Genomic DNA, 18369 nt, shown 5'->3' with positions numbered 1-18369 from the left:
ACAAATTTTACTGCCGGTTCTGCCTGAGCAGCCTCCTAAGTCTTGTAACTTTGGTGTTCGGGTCAGTACAAGCCCCGCCTATCCCCTGCTTTATGGCATACGTCACGTTTTACTTGTAGCCTGTGTGACGTTAGCCAACAGCAGAGCTAACAGTAACTTACTGTACTTTTGAACGTATTTGTTATTAGCCACCGGCTCACACTTTATAACCGTAAAGTAGCTGAGAAATAATATATTGTTAGCGGTGTCAGAGCTAGCATGTTGTCGTGTTTCGTCATGAATGTGTGTAGTGCTTGTAAATGAAGATTAAAAAACCACTTTAAACGTGTTGTGGTAAAAAGTAGCAGATTCTTTAGTTCAGATTAGTAAAACCATGCAAATGTTGAACAGTTCAGTCGTTGAGTAGACTTATGTTATCATTATATATAATGTACATGCTATGCGCTGTTTTCATAGCCAGTTCATGTGTATAGAGCTGCCATCGGGAAATCTTTGCGACAGTTTTTACGACACTATAAACAGACAATTCCCCTTATCAACCACGTGGGGCAACAGTGAACAGAAGTTGCTCGTTGTCACTTTAAAGTGGAAGCTCACCCAGAAATCATCTTTGTGCTAGACTTTGACACAGGCATATTAGGGTTGTGCGCTGAACGACTCATAGGGCTTGCCCCTATTGGACGCCGGCGCTCTGACTCACAACGAGGAAAAGTGCTCTCGTCCAAGAAGAAGACAAAGACGAAGTGCTGTCGTGAACGTGTGCCATGCACTGACAAGACGGAGGAGAATATATCCATTAAAGTCAGAATTTTGGTTTGCTTTTCGCACATAAATCATTCTCGTCACTTCAAAAAAATTCACCTTAGCCACTATGGACCAATGTCACATGTCTTTAGTACTTTTCTGGACCTTGACAACAACTGACACCATGATGTCTATGAGGAGGCCTGGAAATCTCTCTGATATCACCTAAATATATTTTTTTTATGTCCGAAGATGCCGGTAGTTCTCTAAACATGTTTAACGTCATGTGAGTAAAAAATCACACAAATTTCTGGCCAAACTTCCCCTATAAAGATGTAAACGTGTCTGTTGTCTTTCTGTGTGAGAGCACAGATCTGACTGGAGGTCAGCGAGAATATTTGAATAACTGATTCACATGTTTAATATTCTCTCAGGGCCGAGAGTGAAGCGTGTGTGCGTCCCCGCAGGAGGGAAGGGACCTGTGAGGTGTTTTCAGAGCTCTACACCGCAGACGTTGATTACTTCTTTGGCTTTTCCTGTAGATAAACAACCATTTGTCATCGCAGACGTTCACGAGCGAAGGTGTCTCAGACTAGACTGGGAGCTTGTGCGTGGAAGCTAGAGAAAGAGAATGGGATCTATTTATCAAGCCAGCCGGTTGTGTTTACCATCTGTGATAAACAGCACTGAGCCAAAGTACCTACAGTTTCCCATTTTCAATAAACAGCAGAGCTGAGCAGGCAGGCCTACACGCCAAAACAGATGAATTACTGTACGTGTGGGTGAAGGATGCCAGATATCACTTTCTCACTTCTTCTCCATCGGTCTCATTCTTTCCTCGTGTGGTGTCATGAGGTCGATGTTTTGCCGGTTACTGTCATAATGGAACTGTTATGAGGTCAGTATTAGCAAAAACCTTTTTTTTATTTTGCTAATTCTTTATTTACATCTATTAAAGGTTGAGTGACATTAATGAGCAAGCAAAGTTTGGTATGTATAAATGTATATGTGCATGTACTATATACACTACCTGCCAAATGTTTGACATAATGCACAGATTTTGCAGTTTCGGTAGTGAATCATACAATAGGAATCATGAAGCCCCACGAATTTATGTAAAGCGCACGCCTCGTAAAATAGTTAAACAATAATCATGAGATTGTGTATAAAAACAAGTGAAAACTAGAGCAAGTCCCCATGAAGATACCGAACAAGATACCTCAAAAAATGGCGATTGACAGTTATTCTCAATAATGGTGATATTAAAGGGGTCATATGGCGCGGATACGTGTTTTTATGTGTCATCACTACGTACTTGTTAACTGGCCAATCAGAGCACAACTCGCTTTCCAGAGCGGTGAGCTTTGTATAAAAGGAGATACAAACATGCCGGATATGTGGAAAATGCAGCGTTGTTTTAACCTTAAATCGTGTATACACATTGCGTTACATTTATAATAAATGATAAAATTCGTTTTAGCCGTGTCATATGACCCCTTTAACAATCATGACTATTGATAATCCTATGATAATATCGTAAATAATTCAGCACCTTCAGAGGCACAGTGGATAAAACTGTCTTTTAAGTGTGATTTGTTGGCCAAAATGGAATAAAATCATAGGAAACGAATGTAAAGATGAATTTGACAGATAGCATTATTTGTCCGTATATCAATAGATACTGCGATAACACAGCAGCGATTCATTCTTTCGGACACGATAACCGCAAAAGTGATAACCCTGATATCACCCTTGGTTTAGACACATGGTTGGATGAAACATGGAGAAATCCGACTAGAAAATGTTGAAAATGTTATACCTAAGCTTATGTTGAGTAAAGGAAATATCGATGTTTGTTGTGAATGCTTTGGTACCCGGGGAAAGTTGAACCCTCTTCATACGAGGAGATCTCGGCCAGCTTTATTTCTCCCACTGGATAAACTCATGGTCCAAACTGTTTGTTCTGACATAACAAGCTCGACCCAGCATGCGTCTGCTTCATTATGAATCAGCGCTGGTCCAGCGCAAGCTCTTCCTCGCAGCAGATGGGCCGCAGCGGGCCGCTAAAGACTTCAATGCATTCTGAGCTGGCCAAGTTCAGTGGGGAAACACTGGTGCCAAATGAAGAAACATTCACTTCGGTTTACAGTTTGCTTTGGTGCTGCCCGTGTTTAATATCCAATAGTGTGAGAAAGACTAAACGCGATCTCTCAGACATGTTTATAGTTTAATATTATTCTGCAGAGGATCTGTACGAACAAGAGCTCCTGCTGCGGTGTGTTTTCAACAGATTCTTTCATCATTTTACTGTTCGTGATTCTTACGGTTTTCTGTTGCACACATTACGGGTTCCACTGTCGTGGCGAAATTGTGTTTCATCGAGTCTCAAATGTAAAAAGAGAAACGAATGATAGTGTAAATGTTGAAACGCATGAAGAGCATGGAGGTGTAAATTAATGTAGATGTAGATGTCAAATAATCTGGATTTGAGTCAATTTGAAGAGACATGTTCCAGTTCAAATTGAGATCTTCGATAATACTGTCCACACAAACCAAAGTTTTTACCGTCCACACGTAAACGCAGTACTCGGTCACTGAAACTGAACTCCTGCCAGTGTGAAGATTTTTACAAACTGTTGTCGTGTAGAGATTTTGCGTTTGACGTCAGATTCCAGGCTTCTGATTGGCCAACACGGCTTTATGGTTAGGTTCATATCGCCACCTGTTGGTTTGGCATGCAGTGCTAACAGCGCACGTGGGTTTTTTTTAAAGGAAGGACTGTGCCAAAAACAAGTGTAGGAGTTTACATTTTCTTTTCTTTTTATCTCATTGGTGTCTACGAGAAATAACTGAGATTTTCAATTATTCTATCTCTCTTTCATGGGAAAACATTGGTGTGTATAAGTGAATTTGGTTATGTCAATACATTTGAACTGCCTATTTAATAGTTCAAAACAAACGAATCACATTATTCACATATAAAAGTAACGTACATGTATCTGCTCCGTCTGTTACTGTCACCCTAAAAGAGAATATATATATATATTTAAAGCGATAATATTTTCCCTTAACACAGTAGCTAACTAGTCTTCCAAGAGAGTTGCATAACTAAATATTGCTTATAAGTAGATTGGAACACAGACAGCTACAGGTTCAAGACAGTGATGGGGTTGTGTTGTAGATTTGGGCTGAGATGTGCAAGACCAACAAGTCTACAAGACAAAACTCAAGCAACCAGTTTCAACTAGTCAACATGACATTCCTCGACACTCCACTGTCGTGACCAATACAATCTATAAAGGCCAAAAAACGTACTGTACCTCGCCGTGCATGTGTGAATGCAAAATAAGAGCATAGGGTCTTGCAGCAGTCAATACGTGTGGGTGTCTGTGTTCCCAAGGTAACAGGAGTTATGAAAATTCACCGGTTATATGAGAGACAGTATAAACTCTTTTTGTTTTTCTGACACAATCATATACACTAATGTCTATTCTGTCCTCTTATATGATGCACTTGTGTTCATGAGATGCAGATGGTCTGTGCGACCCAATTTTCTGTTCGTCTGCTTTTATGTTTTGCTTTATTACCGAGTGCACTTGAACCAAATCATTGTTGTCTGTGTGATACGTGAGCGTACGCTGTCATCTGTGTGCTGTCTTTGCTAATGGTGCGTTTACACATTCAGTGATTTTATTGCTCCAGATTGCACAGCGGTGGCTGTATTTTTCGGGTGAAAGGGGGACGTTGTTACTGGAACCCAAAATTGTGCATTTTAGTGCAAACTTACCCATTGAAGTGCATGCTTTTTAAAAGATTGTGTGAAATAACATTCTACCTGAGAGGTATAGATGGTCTCCCTGTCCTGTCTTTTCACGGTGTGTGTGCGTGTGTTCTTGCTCTCTTGTTTGCAGTGCATGCTGGGATCAAAGCTTTAGAGCTGGATGACATGAGATGCTTGACCTTGATGCCCTTCAGTGGTCAAAAGTGTAATGAGATGAGATGTTGTGATGGTATTGATATGCATCCATGTGCCGAGCAGGTCGTAACTTCAGTACAAAGAAGCAAATAAACGCATCAGGTCTGTGGATGTAAATAAGTAGTCTGACAATACTTATATATCAGTGTACTAGTAGAATGCTTTTAAGTGCACTATTTCATATCTACTTAGAAAAAATTGGCCCACTTTTGAGCTTTTAAACGACTTATTTTGTATTATTTGAGATATATTTTAAGTGTAAGATTAGTAACCTTAAAGTACACCGTTTTAAGTATGTTAATGTTAACTTTAAGTGCTCTTTAAGCTTTTGTTTTGACCGCGACTAGTGTACTTCAAGTGAACTAGTTCAATACTTGTAGCATATTGATTTGTTGACGAAGTATACGTTGATGAAGTATACTTTTAAGTGACCTTAACATCATACTTGTAGTTATTATTTGTATAAAATCGTTACAACTTAAACATTTTGGCATATGTCAAATGTGCATGAAGCATTTCATAGGCTATAACTCGAGTATACTTAATTTATGCACTTTTGAGTATATTTCCATCAAGTATATACTGAATATGTTTATATAGCTGCTGACAGAACACGGCGAATGACATGCATGCCGCGGTGTATGTAGAGGGAAACAGCTCATTCTAAGGTAATAAAAACATAACGCTCCATTATGTAAGGTCTTTACACACCTCAGAACACATAGCTAGGTATGTTATATTCCAATTATGTCAATAGATCCTCCAAAAAACGACACATTGCACCTTTAAACATCCAAATATACTTTAAGAGCCACTGGAAATATTGTAAGGTCCGGCGGGTCATTCTCTACAGTGTTTATGATCCAGAGAATCTCACATCTCAGTAGAATAACTGTAGATCTTCTGCAGTACATTGATGTCTAATGGTCATTTCAGGAAGAGAGACGGCCGTACTAATGGATGCTACTGGGAGCTATTAATGGAAACAAGTTTTAAAAGCGTTTGTGTGCAGATTCCCTGTGAGGTCATCGGTGCTGTGAGCTATTTCTCATCGCTCATTACGGTTTTATGTTAAGATTGTCGTTTATTAATGTGAATTTAATGTGTGCGCTTGTTTCTGTTGGTCTTTTAATGACAGTGCGGTTTTAATGCTCTTTTTGGGAAGGTTTGTACTGAAGAGCTGTAATTATGATGTGATGTGCATGATTTTGTTCAATTGATGGGTTGGAAAATTATATATTTTTTAAACTATTTGACAAAGACACGATGCTTTTCTAGCGCTCGTTCAACAAAGTGAAGTGCAGACGATGAGCTTAATTTGTGTAATTGATGCTTTTGTATTTTATTGTTCTGGTGCTGTCACAGGGAATCATGGGAAGTGTCACCTCCGTTCACTAAATATTTGTACAGTTAACATTCACATGTAATCGTAAGTGTATCATTTTGTCTGATTCGATGCGGAAAGTCTAAAAGTTGTTCCCTTGTAAGATGATGTTCAAGGTTATTTCACTCTGTGAGATCCTGTGCCGCTATAGGAATCTAAAGAATCATCATTTGCACATCTGTGTGGGAATGAATCAAAACGTGTGACGTTTGCCACACTATGGGATGTTTAGGGATGTGTGTGTTTTGTGCTTCGTAAGCTGTTGTTTTGGACGGTGTGTTTTCTCCTGATGGTTATGAATCACAAGTACACACTGCAGAAAGCATTCTGAACACAGTCTGTGCGTGTTTTATTACAGGTATACGCTACACAAAAGCGGATGTTTTGAAATAATCGTAAAACCGGAGGAGAGCAACAAAGATACACAGTTAATAAAACGAAGGTGGAATTCATGTCGGTGATGAAATGAAGATTTACATTCTGCCGGATTGGAAACGGGCGGAGCGTCTCTTCAAGTATTGATAAAGAGCGTGAGATTCTCTTCTGTAATAGACTCCCTGTGGTTTGAGAGAAGTCTTTTTATTGATTTCAAATGGCTGGATGCACATAAATTAAGCTTTGATGTTTGTTCAAACCTGCCTGACATTTCACAACAAACCGTTTTCATGAGTTCTTGCAGTGTGAAGCGTGTTTGTGAGACTACGTCGGTGAGAGCGTTTCTTCAGCTATGGAGTTGATTTTCATTGAAACGAATAGATTGGTTCGGTTGTTTTATGATGGTCAACCATGTCTTTCTGACACAACCTTTAGGCTCTTTTACGAATATTTAAATCCCCTTTATGTACTCTCTAGATCAGTGGTTCTCAAACTGTGGTACGCCTACGACAAGTGGTACTTGAAGAGACCCTGGTGGTACATGACACGACAGAAAACTATATTAATTTACATCTCGTGTTTGAATACATCTCTGCCTGTGTGTGTGTATTAGATTAGAATTAGAGGACGAGGTGATTTTCTGTGGCGGTCATTAGGTGGTACTTAGAACAAGTCATTTAATTTAAGTTGGTACTTGATCTGAAAAGTTTGGGGACTACTGCTCTAGATGTTATTCATTTGACTTTCATTCTTCAAAAAGGAAAATCATGCTTGGTTTGAGTCTAGTAACCATGTTTTTAGGGGTAGTTATGACCATTTGTATTAACCATGGTTAAAACAGTAGTAGTTGTTGTATTTTTTTCTAAACCAGTGTAAATGGAATATATTGAGATAAATATAAATGATGATAAGTGTAAGAAATCATATAAAACAAATTCCCAAATTGTTAAAGATTTTCCCACCCGATGAGTGATTTAGCTGTGTTGTTTATATTGCTAATATGGATAGTCGATGTAAGTTTAATGTTAAATGTTGTTTTCTGGTTAGATTTAAATTTTTAACTAAAATTAAAAAGAGGTTCGTACAAGAAATGCGAACAGTACAATGTTGTGTTTATACAGTAAACAGGTGTGTATATTATTGTGTGCTTGATCAGGAAATCTTGTATTTGGCTTGTTCTGTCCTCAAATATTATACTCATCCATGCAATAATGCTGCAATAAGTTAACCATCCTACCCTGTTAGTCAAACATTTATTTTATTTCATTTATTTTTATGTTTTACTATTATTTCCTCGTTGGGGGCTGAGCCCCCCCTTAAATGAAACTCCTAGAGTCGCCCCTGGTTTTAGGGAATCGTTTATGTTCGTCTTGGCAGTTAACCGTAGTATTTGTAGTAAAATATTGCACACATGTTCCAAAAATGATCACTACACCATATTAAAACCAATGGTTATTCTTCATGAGGCACATCTTACGGCGTCAGAAATAAGACTTTCCCAAACACTTCTTTCTTCTCTTCTGCTAAGAAACTTCCACGACTGTCACCGTGTTCAAAGTCTGTTTACCTCTTTGATGCTGAATGTCAAAGAAATATCCAAGGTACCTGCCGCAGGCTGTACAGCCCCAGAATCTATTTACACAAAATGCCATGACAGCTCCAACTCGGACCATTTTCTGTGAATCACTCTCATCAGGGTGTAAAATCAGTGACAAAGGAATGAAATATTCCCCGGAGTAATAACACTCTGTGTCAGGAGTAAATGGGCTCATTGTGAGCTGATGTACAGCCGTCAGCTCCGGCGTGATGGAGATCATAGCTTTCCCTGAAAGTGTTCCAGACATTTTCCTTTCAAAGATGTGGAATTAAAGGAGCAGTTCACTCAAAGTTTATTCCCAAAGATTATAACGTGGTTATTTTGAACTCCTATTATACTAGTATAGCTATAATGTCGTGATGAAGTGTCTGAATTGTGTTTCAGAAAATAAGAAATGATTTATGTGGTGGTTTATAGTGACTGTGTCTGTCAGGCTCTCTTATGAAGTCACATGCATTGGCTTTGCGTTAGAAAAATACTTTTGATGTTTTATTAAACATTATTAATTATTGTGCTGTGTACATAAAAGCTTTTTTGTCTTTCCTGAAAAATAATAACAGCAAACAAAGACATAAGCAAGAGTAAATAATGACAGATCGTTTTTAGATGAGCTATTTTAGTGTGATTTAAATGTTGACATTTATCATTAATAATTGATTAAAAAACTAACAATTTACTATTAATAAGTTGTATATAATTGACAATTATGTTGGTAAGATTTTTTATCGGCATGAATGTAATTTGGTTGGTAGAGAAATGTTTTCTTCAGGTTGAGATCAGCAGGTTATAAGAGGTTTGTGTCTTCTGTACGGTTGTTATGTGAAGACGAGAGAGTCATTATGTTCCTGATATTTCTAAACACTGTGTACTCACTGTGCTGTCAGTGTAGTGTGAGGTAGATGAACACAATGCATATATGGGATTGAAGTCTCTGTGGGTTCTGCAGGATTCTGCTCCTGTATCTCAACACACGGCCTGGAAATGGGCAATTTCTCACTCACAAATGACTTCCACCTGTCTCACTCTGCGCTGTATCACTGCTCTACACAGTCAGACAGACAGACAGATACATTCTCTGATAAATGCTGTAAATAATAAAAAATAAGAAGACAGAAATCAGGCAGAAAGAAAGGCGCATTCTCCTATAGACAGACAGACGGATATTTTCTTACAGACAGAATAATACTCTCTTAGACACATAGACAGGCAGAAAGACAGACAGACTAACACATGTAGAAAGACACTTCTGTTTGATAGCTAGACGGACAGATTATTTTTGTCACATAGGCAGATTGTCTTGGACAGATAGACGGACACATTCTCTCTGGCAGACAGACAGACAGACAGATTGTCTCTGGCAGACGGACAAACACATTATCTCTGGCAGACAGACAGACAGATGCATTGTCTCTGACAGACAGGCAGGCAGACAGACAGATTGTCTCTGACAGACAGACATATCGTCTCTGACAGACAGGCACACAGACAGATAGACATATATTTGACAGACAGGCAGAGAGACAGACAGACAGATTGTCTCAGACAGACAGACACATTGTCGCTGACAGACAGACAGATTGTCTCAGACAGACAGACAGACAGATTGTGTCTGACAGACAGACAGACACATTGTCGCTGACAGACAGACAGACAGATTGTCTCTGACAGACAGACAGACAGATTGTCTCTGACAGACAGACAGACAGACAGACAGATTGTCTCTGACAGACAGGCAGACACATTGTCGCTGACAGACAGACAGACAGACAGACACATTGTCGCTGACAGACAGACAGACAGACAGACACATTGTCGCTGACAGACAGGCAGACAGACAGACAGATTGTCTCTGACAGACAAGCAGGCAGACAGACAGATTGTCTCTGACAGAGAGGAATATAGACAGACCAGCCTGTACTATAGATTTGTAAGAAAATCCTTATTTTCCTAAAAGTTTTTTGTTGTGACAGAGAGGTAAAGGTTATTAATCTCAGCTTTAAAGATTTATTCATAAATAAGAGTAATAAACATGAAGACAATGAAGTGTAGTGTTCATGTATCTCTTCATTGAATTTGAAGGGTGAGTTGAGATAATCATTGTTTTTGAATGAATGAATAAATGATTGTTTTTCCCAGCGGACGTCTCACCTGTTGATGTTTGTTTTGCTGTAAATACAGTATGGCAGTGAATATTCATTGAACCTGATGGGTCACAGTTTTGTTAATATGTCTTCAGGGCCACTAATTGCTCTGTAAGTGTGACACGTTCAAGGCTTCTTAAACAGACAGTGTGATGGGATTAAATGCTCTTCATGACCGGCGGCAGCATCTTTTCTTTCTCACTTTACTCTCGTGTGGCTGCTCCGGATGTTAGCAGCGTCTTGCAGCGAGCCGCTGTCGTCCCTTCACGAGCTGTTTGATGACCCCTCCGCATTTATTATTTATGAGGTCTTTAAGTGGGAGTCTGGCCCTGTCGTCTTCAGATACCCACGAGGCTTTTTGGCGAGACTGATGTGAAGATTCTAATGAAGTGGGAGTCAATGTCACAGCACGCAACAGACTGACACAAGTCAATGTTTTCCGTCTCGCTCCAATTTCTCTGTCACTCGCGTCGGATTCAAACGCAAGAATGACTTTCTCAAGACGGGTTTTCAATCGGCTCAGACTAACCGAGAGGGACACGTTATTGCTCATATGTTGCTCTTTCATAGTTCAGGAGGATTGTTGTTGAGATTAAGTATAAACATCATCTCTCAGGTGTTTCTCTTGGAGATGTAAAAAGAGATGAGAATGAAATTTGATGAGAAATATTTTAGTTCATATTGAGATCTTTAAAGAGTAAATGCTGCGAGATCATGTAAATTACATTTCATGCCGTTTGTAAGCTAATAATAACTGCATATTATGACAAAATAATTGTGTTTGTACACCTTATATTCACTTGTTGTTGGACACTACATAAAGGACCCTAAAAATCGAGCGATATTTACTCTTTAATGATATTGACTTTTGATCGCAGACTTGGCGAATCTGAGTTCAGTTTAAGACATTGTTGACAGCTCTTATCAAACTCTAATGACAGACACATTTCTGACTTGATCTTTTGAGAAATATCTGAGACGCAGATGAGACTTTAACAAAAGTGTACGTTTCATCTCTATTTATTCTCATCTGTGACATGATTGTATCAATGTAAACATTCAAATGCAACACTGTAGCATTTAAGAAATGATGTATAATTCATTGAGGTCAATTTACATTTTCACTCCTTCGTTCATTCATATTTGTCCTTCTGTTATATTCATTGATATCATTATTGTAAGTTTTAGATGAATTTTCCAACTCTGCGTCACACACGTACTGTATGTATAAACCATGGTTGTTTGTTTTACTATTTTTGTGAACCAGTTAATAAATTGGGCAAATATATTCCTGGCTGCCATCATGCTATCGGGTGCATTTTAATGGGGAAAGAAAACCAGCTGTCCAATTAAATTTCTGAGAGTTGATCAAGCGAAGGGTTTCTGACACGTCATCTCTCCAGCACTGAGAAATATCAGTCATGAATCACAACTCTGAGAACAAACTGAACCTTTTAATAGGCAGTTACAAGCCATTCTCTGGCCACAATAGCGGCTGTTCGCTTTCACTTTTCACATGTTTGAGATATAATGCCTCATATATTGGGAGGTGTTGTTTTTTAAGAGCGTGTAATGCTAAACGTGTTCTGGCTGAGCTGATCAGGGTCTCAGGGGGTCTCGGGGCTGTTGAGTTTTGCAGATTGACTCTGGTGGTTTCTCTCTGGTGTGAAGCTGCTACAGACATTTCTCAGCCGGCGCTCACGGCAGCTCCTGTGATGACACAGAGACTCATTAACACATGTCTTTCCATAGTAAATGTTAAAGCGTACCACAGCGTGCACTACAGTTTACTATAGTACATGTTAAAGCGTACCACAGCGTGCACTACAGTTTACTATAGTAAACGTTAAAGCGTACCACAGCGTGCACCACAGTTTACTATAGTAAACGTTAAAGCGTACCACATCGTGCACTACAGTTTACTATAGTAAACGTTAAAGCGTACCACAGCGTGCACCACAGTTTACTATAGTAAACGTTAAAGCGTACCACAGCGTGCACTACAGTTTACTATAGTAAACGTTAAAGCGTACCACAGCGTGCACTACAGTTTACTATAGTAAACGTAAAAGCGTACCACATCGTGCACTACAGTTTACTATAGTAAACGTTAAAGCGTACCACAGCGTGCACCACAGTTTACTATAGTAAACGTTAAAGCGTACCACAGCGTGCACCACAGTTTACTATAGTAAACGTTAAAGCGTACCACAGCGTGCACCACAGTTTACTATAGTAAACGTTAAAGCGTACCACATCGTGCACCACAGTTTACTATAGTAAATGTTAAAGCGTACCACAGCGTGCACTACAGTTTACTATAGTAAATGTTAAAGCGTACCACAGCGTGCACTACAGTTTACTATAGTAAACGTTAAAGCGTACCACATCGTGCACTACAGTTTACTATAGTAAACGTTAAAGCGTACCACAGCGTGCACCACAGTTTACTATAGTAAACGTTAAAGCGTACCACATCGTGCACTACAGTTTACTATAGTAAACGTTAAAGCGTACCACAGCGTGCACCACAGTTTACTATAGTAAACGTTAAAGCGTACCACAGCGTGCACCACAGTTTACTATAGTAAATGTTAAAGCGTACCACAGCGTGCACCACAGTTTACTATAGTAAATGTTAAAGCGTACCACATCGTGCACTACAGTTTACTATAGTAAACGTTAAAGCGTACCACAGCGTGCACCACAGTTTACTATAGTAAACGTTAAAGCGTACCACAGCGTGCACCACAGTTTACTATAGTAAATGTTAAAGCGTACCACAGCGTGCACCACAGTTTACTATAGTAAACGTTAAAGCGTACCACAGCGTGCACCACAGTTTACTATAGTAAATGTTAAAGCGTACCACAGCGTGCACCACAGTTTACTATAGTAAATGTTAAAGCATTGACCTAAAGTCAGCATGTAATTGGTTGGTTACTGAGAATGATGATTTATATTGTGCTTTGATTATCCAGATATCCCCTGCTGTCTCATATCAGATTTGTGTTTAACCGCTTGTCTCCCGAGCGTTTAATGAGATCCAGTGCTGAGCTCCAGAGGTCTTTAGTGTTGGACCGGTCTCTTCTGTCACTGAAAGCCTGAAGCACATATGGACTATCAGTGGAATCTGAGTGAGTGTTTGTGGTTGGTATCCCAAAGCGAAATCGCTTCCCAGACCAAATCACTTTTGCCTTGAATTACTCGTGGTTATCAGTGGAGGTCAGCTGCGTTTCGGACTAGGAGCGATCCGACGGATCCCGGCGGAGTCTAGCCCGTGAACGCTGGGTAATTGTGACGGAAGGAGAGAAGCACTCAGCGTGACAGGATTGGATGGCACGAGCCGTTCGGCTACAAACCCGCTATTGTACCAGTGAGAATCTGTCAGTGTGTTTTGTATGCGTTGCACTGTTTGTCACATAATGATGTTTTTCAGGCTTAGTTTAACATTGAACACTGACGCTGGTACTTATGTGGATTCTTTAGGGAGGTTTTGCAAATACACTAATAGGCCATTGTGTTTCTCCTCTATTGTTTAAAGAAAGCTGTGAATAGGCATTGTTCTGATGTTGTTTACTAATTCCTCTTGTGCATTTGGGACAATTTAACACTTTCGTTCATCAAATTTACCCAAATCCAACTCTAGGTTCAGCAGCGAGTGTCTTACTGCTGTGTCACATCTGTTTGTCTGTTTATTTATTCCCTGAGCACCGTACTTTTGGTGTCACTCCTAATCTGTTTTTCAGGCTCTTTCCAGCGCAGCTGCTGGTAATGACCCTTCATCTGCCCTCCTCATCCTCCATTAACCTCATGCTTTCCGTGTGTTCTTTTCATAATAATCCCAAATTGCATCTCTGTGGTGAGGCTGATGTCCATTATGCACCGGTGCGGCACTTATTTGTATGTTTTTAGAGTTGCCACTCGCTGGCCATTGATAATATTTCAATGGAGCGCGAGCTCTCGCTGTGCAGGTTTGATGTTGATTCACAGCCATTAGCCGGCTGGAGACGTAGGCCTGTTTCTTTGGCGATAAATTGCATCAGAAATAATTCCCACATGCCGTCATTTACTTCACAATGTAAATAACAACCGGAGTTTAAATATTTAAAATAAATAAAACCGACACTTCCATTCCTTAATTATAATTTATTTACTTATGTTCAAAGCCATGATGATGAAGTTAAGGGCAAGTTTGTCTGATGGAGAGAAAGGTGGTTTACTGTGTTATAGTTTTTCGGGGGGACTGCCATACGCTAAATGCATTTCATCTACCAATGCTGGGGTGTCACAATATACCGGTATTGACAATACATTTGATAAGAATAATAATGTGTTTATTGATATCCTGTGAATACTTCACACATGCTAATATGATCAATAAATCAGTGTGAAAATTTGTGTGATAAATTGACCTCATAAAAAAAAAACACATACTAAAAAACAAATATTAAGCTAAATAAAAGATGAATTCGGGGCACAATAATACATTTGACTGATAGTATTATTGTTATTAAAGTCCCGGTGAACCGGAAGTTGTGATCGTTCTTGTCTTACGTATTTTGGTGCATTTTCAATGGTCGTGGTTTTGGTCTTTGTGTGTTTATTGGATGTATAAAAACAGCCGTGGCATTTTGAGATGGAACTGGCAGCAGACTGACAGTTAACGGAGGCTCCGCCCAAGCCGTGTCATTTACGTGATGTGAGATGGCTAGTCACTACCGGACGGAATTTCATTTCCAGTTTTTGCTAAAGATTATGAATTTTAAAAAGAGAATGAAGCACATTGATAAACTATTTACAATAAACACTGCAATATTTCATGAAAAAATATGTGTTCATTATGGTGTTCAAATATGTGTTCATTATGGAGTTTTGTACTTCAAAAATATTTCAGATTTTGGATCGCTGATGCTTTGATCATCATGACCTGCTGGTCTTTTGCATGGTGTCCTAATGATGAATGTGTGTGTTAATAAAGTCTCTGATAACAAGCTTGGATTCACGACAGAAGTCTCATCTCATGTGTGCCGTGGGAGTGATTCACTAGAAACCTAAGGTTTCGCTCATTTGGTGATTTGTATTTTTCAGATGAAGGTGTTGAACAGCTCTGAGGTTCTTGGGTCGTATCACACCAGCATTTCCTCGTGCTCATTATTCATTTAATTGGCTTTGCCACTTTTCCTCCGTTTTCTTTTTGTGCTTCATTATGGAGTTGAGAGAAATAATTCTGCGGACATCTATCTTTTCATGTTGGATCTCATAAAAGCATTTCATCCCTAAAAGTGTAAAGATTTGATACATTGCAAATGATTTGTTGTTTTTAAGGACGATCAGATTGACTTCACAAGTTATTGCAACCTATTATTTAAAATTTTAAGTAACTTAGCAAAATAAAGTAAATTAAAATTGCTTAACTCAGTCTAACCCTGATGAGTGTGACAGTGAAACTCGTCTTTAGAGGAAAACTCATCTAACCAACTTTTTCCAGATTGTGTTTATAGCAATTGTTTTCCTAAAATGTGCATCATTGTTACACAGAATGATCATTTCTTTTCTTGGAGATGAAGCTGGATGTGTTGTAGACAGGTTTGGTGAAGGCTTAGGACATTGCTGGTTCTTGAAGTTTTTCGAGACCTCGGAAGACCTTTTCTAGATGAAAGACCTTTAATAGCAGGAGTCCTTTCATCTCATCTGAGATGTGAATGTGCCGTACCGGAGACTCATTGTGCTTCCATTTCATCTCTCTCTCTCTCTCTCTCTCTCTCTCTCTCTCTCTCTCTCTCAAGCAAGCAGATGGTGTGGATGTGCATTAAGGGTCTTTGCAAGAGGTTTATATCATTTAAGAGCGATGTATCGCAGTGTCAGACATTTCACTGAATGTTTAGGTAATGAGTTTATTTGCTCATCATTTAAGCTGTTAATGACCGGACTATTAACATTCTGAGGCCCTCATAAACATGTCATTACACTTTAGATCTGTGTTAAGTAGTTCAAGTGTGGTTTTTTTTACATAGTTGCTGATACTGTATGTGCAATATCCGTATACAAAAAGCAAATATTTATGAATAATTTTTGCTTCATAGGGTTTTGAATGCATCTGGTTTCATCTTAATACAGTTAACACAGTTGCCGGGTTTGACTTTTTTGCTTGTAAAGATGGTTCTGAGAGAGATATTTTGTTATTGTTAAACCAATCATTTTTATTTTTGTCATTTGACTCTTGTAGTGGTTTGTTTCGTTTAGTGTATTTCTAGGGATGCTGGTGACGTGTGTGCGCTGGCTGCCAGGGTTGTGGTCTTGTGTGTATACATATGTGTGTATGTTGCATAAAAGTGTATGTGTTTATATGTGTGTGCATGCTTGTTTTTAAATATGGTGGTTATTCATATGTATACATGTGTTTCATGATATGGGTCGGGTTGGGAATCGAAAGGTTAGGAATCGGATCAGAAGGCCATTGCACATTGAGCCTGAAATTTCCGCACGTTACAAATTAATACGATCTCACATCGCATAAATCACATTTACACACTGTTTTTCATCAGTCATAAAGAAAGAATTCGAACTGGGTTCGATTTTCTGTGTTTTTCGCATCTGTAACAAGCATTTCGAGAGACGTTTGGACAATTCAGAGACAAAACCAAAGACCTTTACTCTTATTTAATCCTATATCTATATTTTTGGAAAGTGCCTGTGTTACCTGCTGTGTATTTGTGTCAATAGGTGTATGTGTATATTATTGTGTTTGCATATAAGTGTTCAAATGTATGTTTACGTGCGCTTAGTCATGTAGGCATGTACATGTGTACATATACAGTATATACATTTGTGTATATGCGCATGTGTGTGTGTGTTTATATGTAATACGTATTCAAAGTATTCAGAGGCGCTTCAGCAACTCGACTTCTTTTCGTGTTTCTATTTATCAGCGCTGTCGCTCTTGGTGTAGATAAAGCGAACGGGAGCTTCAAACAGGTAGAAAACCTGCTATTTATTTTTTCTATCTTCTGCCCTGAACTCCCTCAGGATACACGAGCTGACGGCCTACAAATGACGCATTTCTTGGAATTTGAGCGGAAACCAAAGCTTTTGTGTTGCGATACGCTGCTAAAACAACGCCCACCAGCGCTCATGAGTAACAGAAGATCACTGAAGGTTTATTCAAACCGAGACTTCTCCACATCTCCACCAGCTGCTGTGCTACTCAAATATCACAATATCTTCCTGCTAATTCCCTATCCATGTCCAAAAGGCTTTTTATGCTTTTTTTGGAGGCGATCCCACGTCAATTCTTGGCTTTTTCCTGCGGGGAAGAAAGTCTTTCACAGCCTTCCTCCTGGAGGTTATCGGTGCCAGACGTCATGGATCAGAGGCACATGCTCAGTATTGAACATCTCAGCTGCCATTCAGAGCTCAAGGACTGCAGATTTTCAGGAAGAGCTGAGATTCTTCCAGTCTTTTCTTCTGTGTTTCTGGGTCTTCGTGCTGGAATTAGATTTAAGCCCTACAAGGGAAGATCACACTTTTTGAGCAATGAAAAGAGGTCATGGATAATGATCACCGATCTGTATCGTCTGCTTGACATCTGTTATTATGCACCAATCAATAAAAACATATATATATACAGTATATCTGTTTGTGTTTATGTATGTTTCTGGAAGTCATTTCAAAAAGATTACTGGGTTTATTTATTTTGCTATTTGATTCATGTTTGCTTATAGCCTTCATGTGAAAAATTATCCAATTCTTGGTTAAAATGCTTGATGGTTGGCTTTGATTTGGGGATTGGATGAGTTTGTTTGCATCCTTATATCATGTTTTACTGTTATAATGTCCCATGAAGTATAGCAATTCAACCTCAAATGTTTTGTTTAGGATAGAGTGTTTCTCTTATATTTATGCGTTTTCTTTTTTATGCAGATGATGAAGTTTGCCTGGGACAACTACAAGCTTTACGCCTGGGGCAAGAATGAACTTCGACCTCTAACCAGGAATGGACACATTGGGAATATGTTCGGTGAGTGAGGTTCACATTTTCTCTAAACTTGGCTCTTGAAGATCATCTCTGCTTGTGCTCCTCTCGAACTTTGTAAATAAAACATGATTTGTGGAAAGTCACTTGGCTGTTGATGTGCATTACACTTAAAAA

The 18369-nt window shown here is 39.1% G+C and overlaps 1 protein-coding gene across 1 annotated transcript in view; it reads left to right on the top strand.

The window, feature by feature from the left end:
- LOC306902076 (mannosyl-oligosaccharide 1,2-alpha-mannosidase IA) overlaps positions 1-18369 on the top strand; it is a 130325-nt gene that overhangs the window by 45499 nt on the left and 66457 nt on the right. The window contains exon 2 of the mRNA XM_079470373.1: positions 18141-18237. Within this exon, the coding sequence (XP_079326499.1) occupies positions 18141-18237 (97 nt within the window). The remainder of the gene's footprint in view (positions 1-18140; positions 18238-18369) is intronic.

The sequence above is a fragment of the Barbatula barbatula genome, assembly GCF_947034865.1.
Source record: "Barbatula barbatula genome assembly, chromosome: 12".
NCBI lineage: Eukaryota > Metazoa > Chordata > Actinopteri > Cypriniformes > Nemacheilidae > Barbatula > Barbatula barbatula.
Note: the sequence above shows the minus strand (reverse complement) of the source record. Positions and strands in the feature narration are given on the sequence as shown.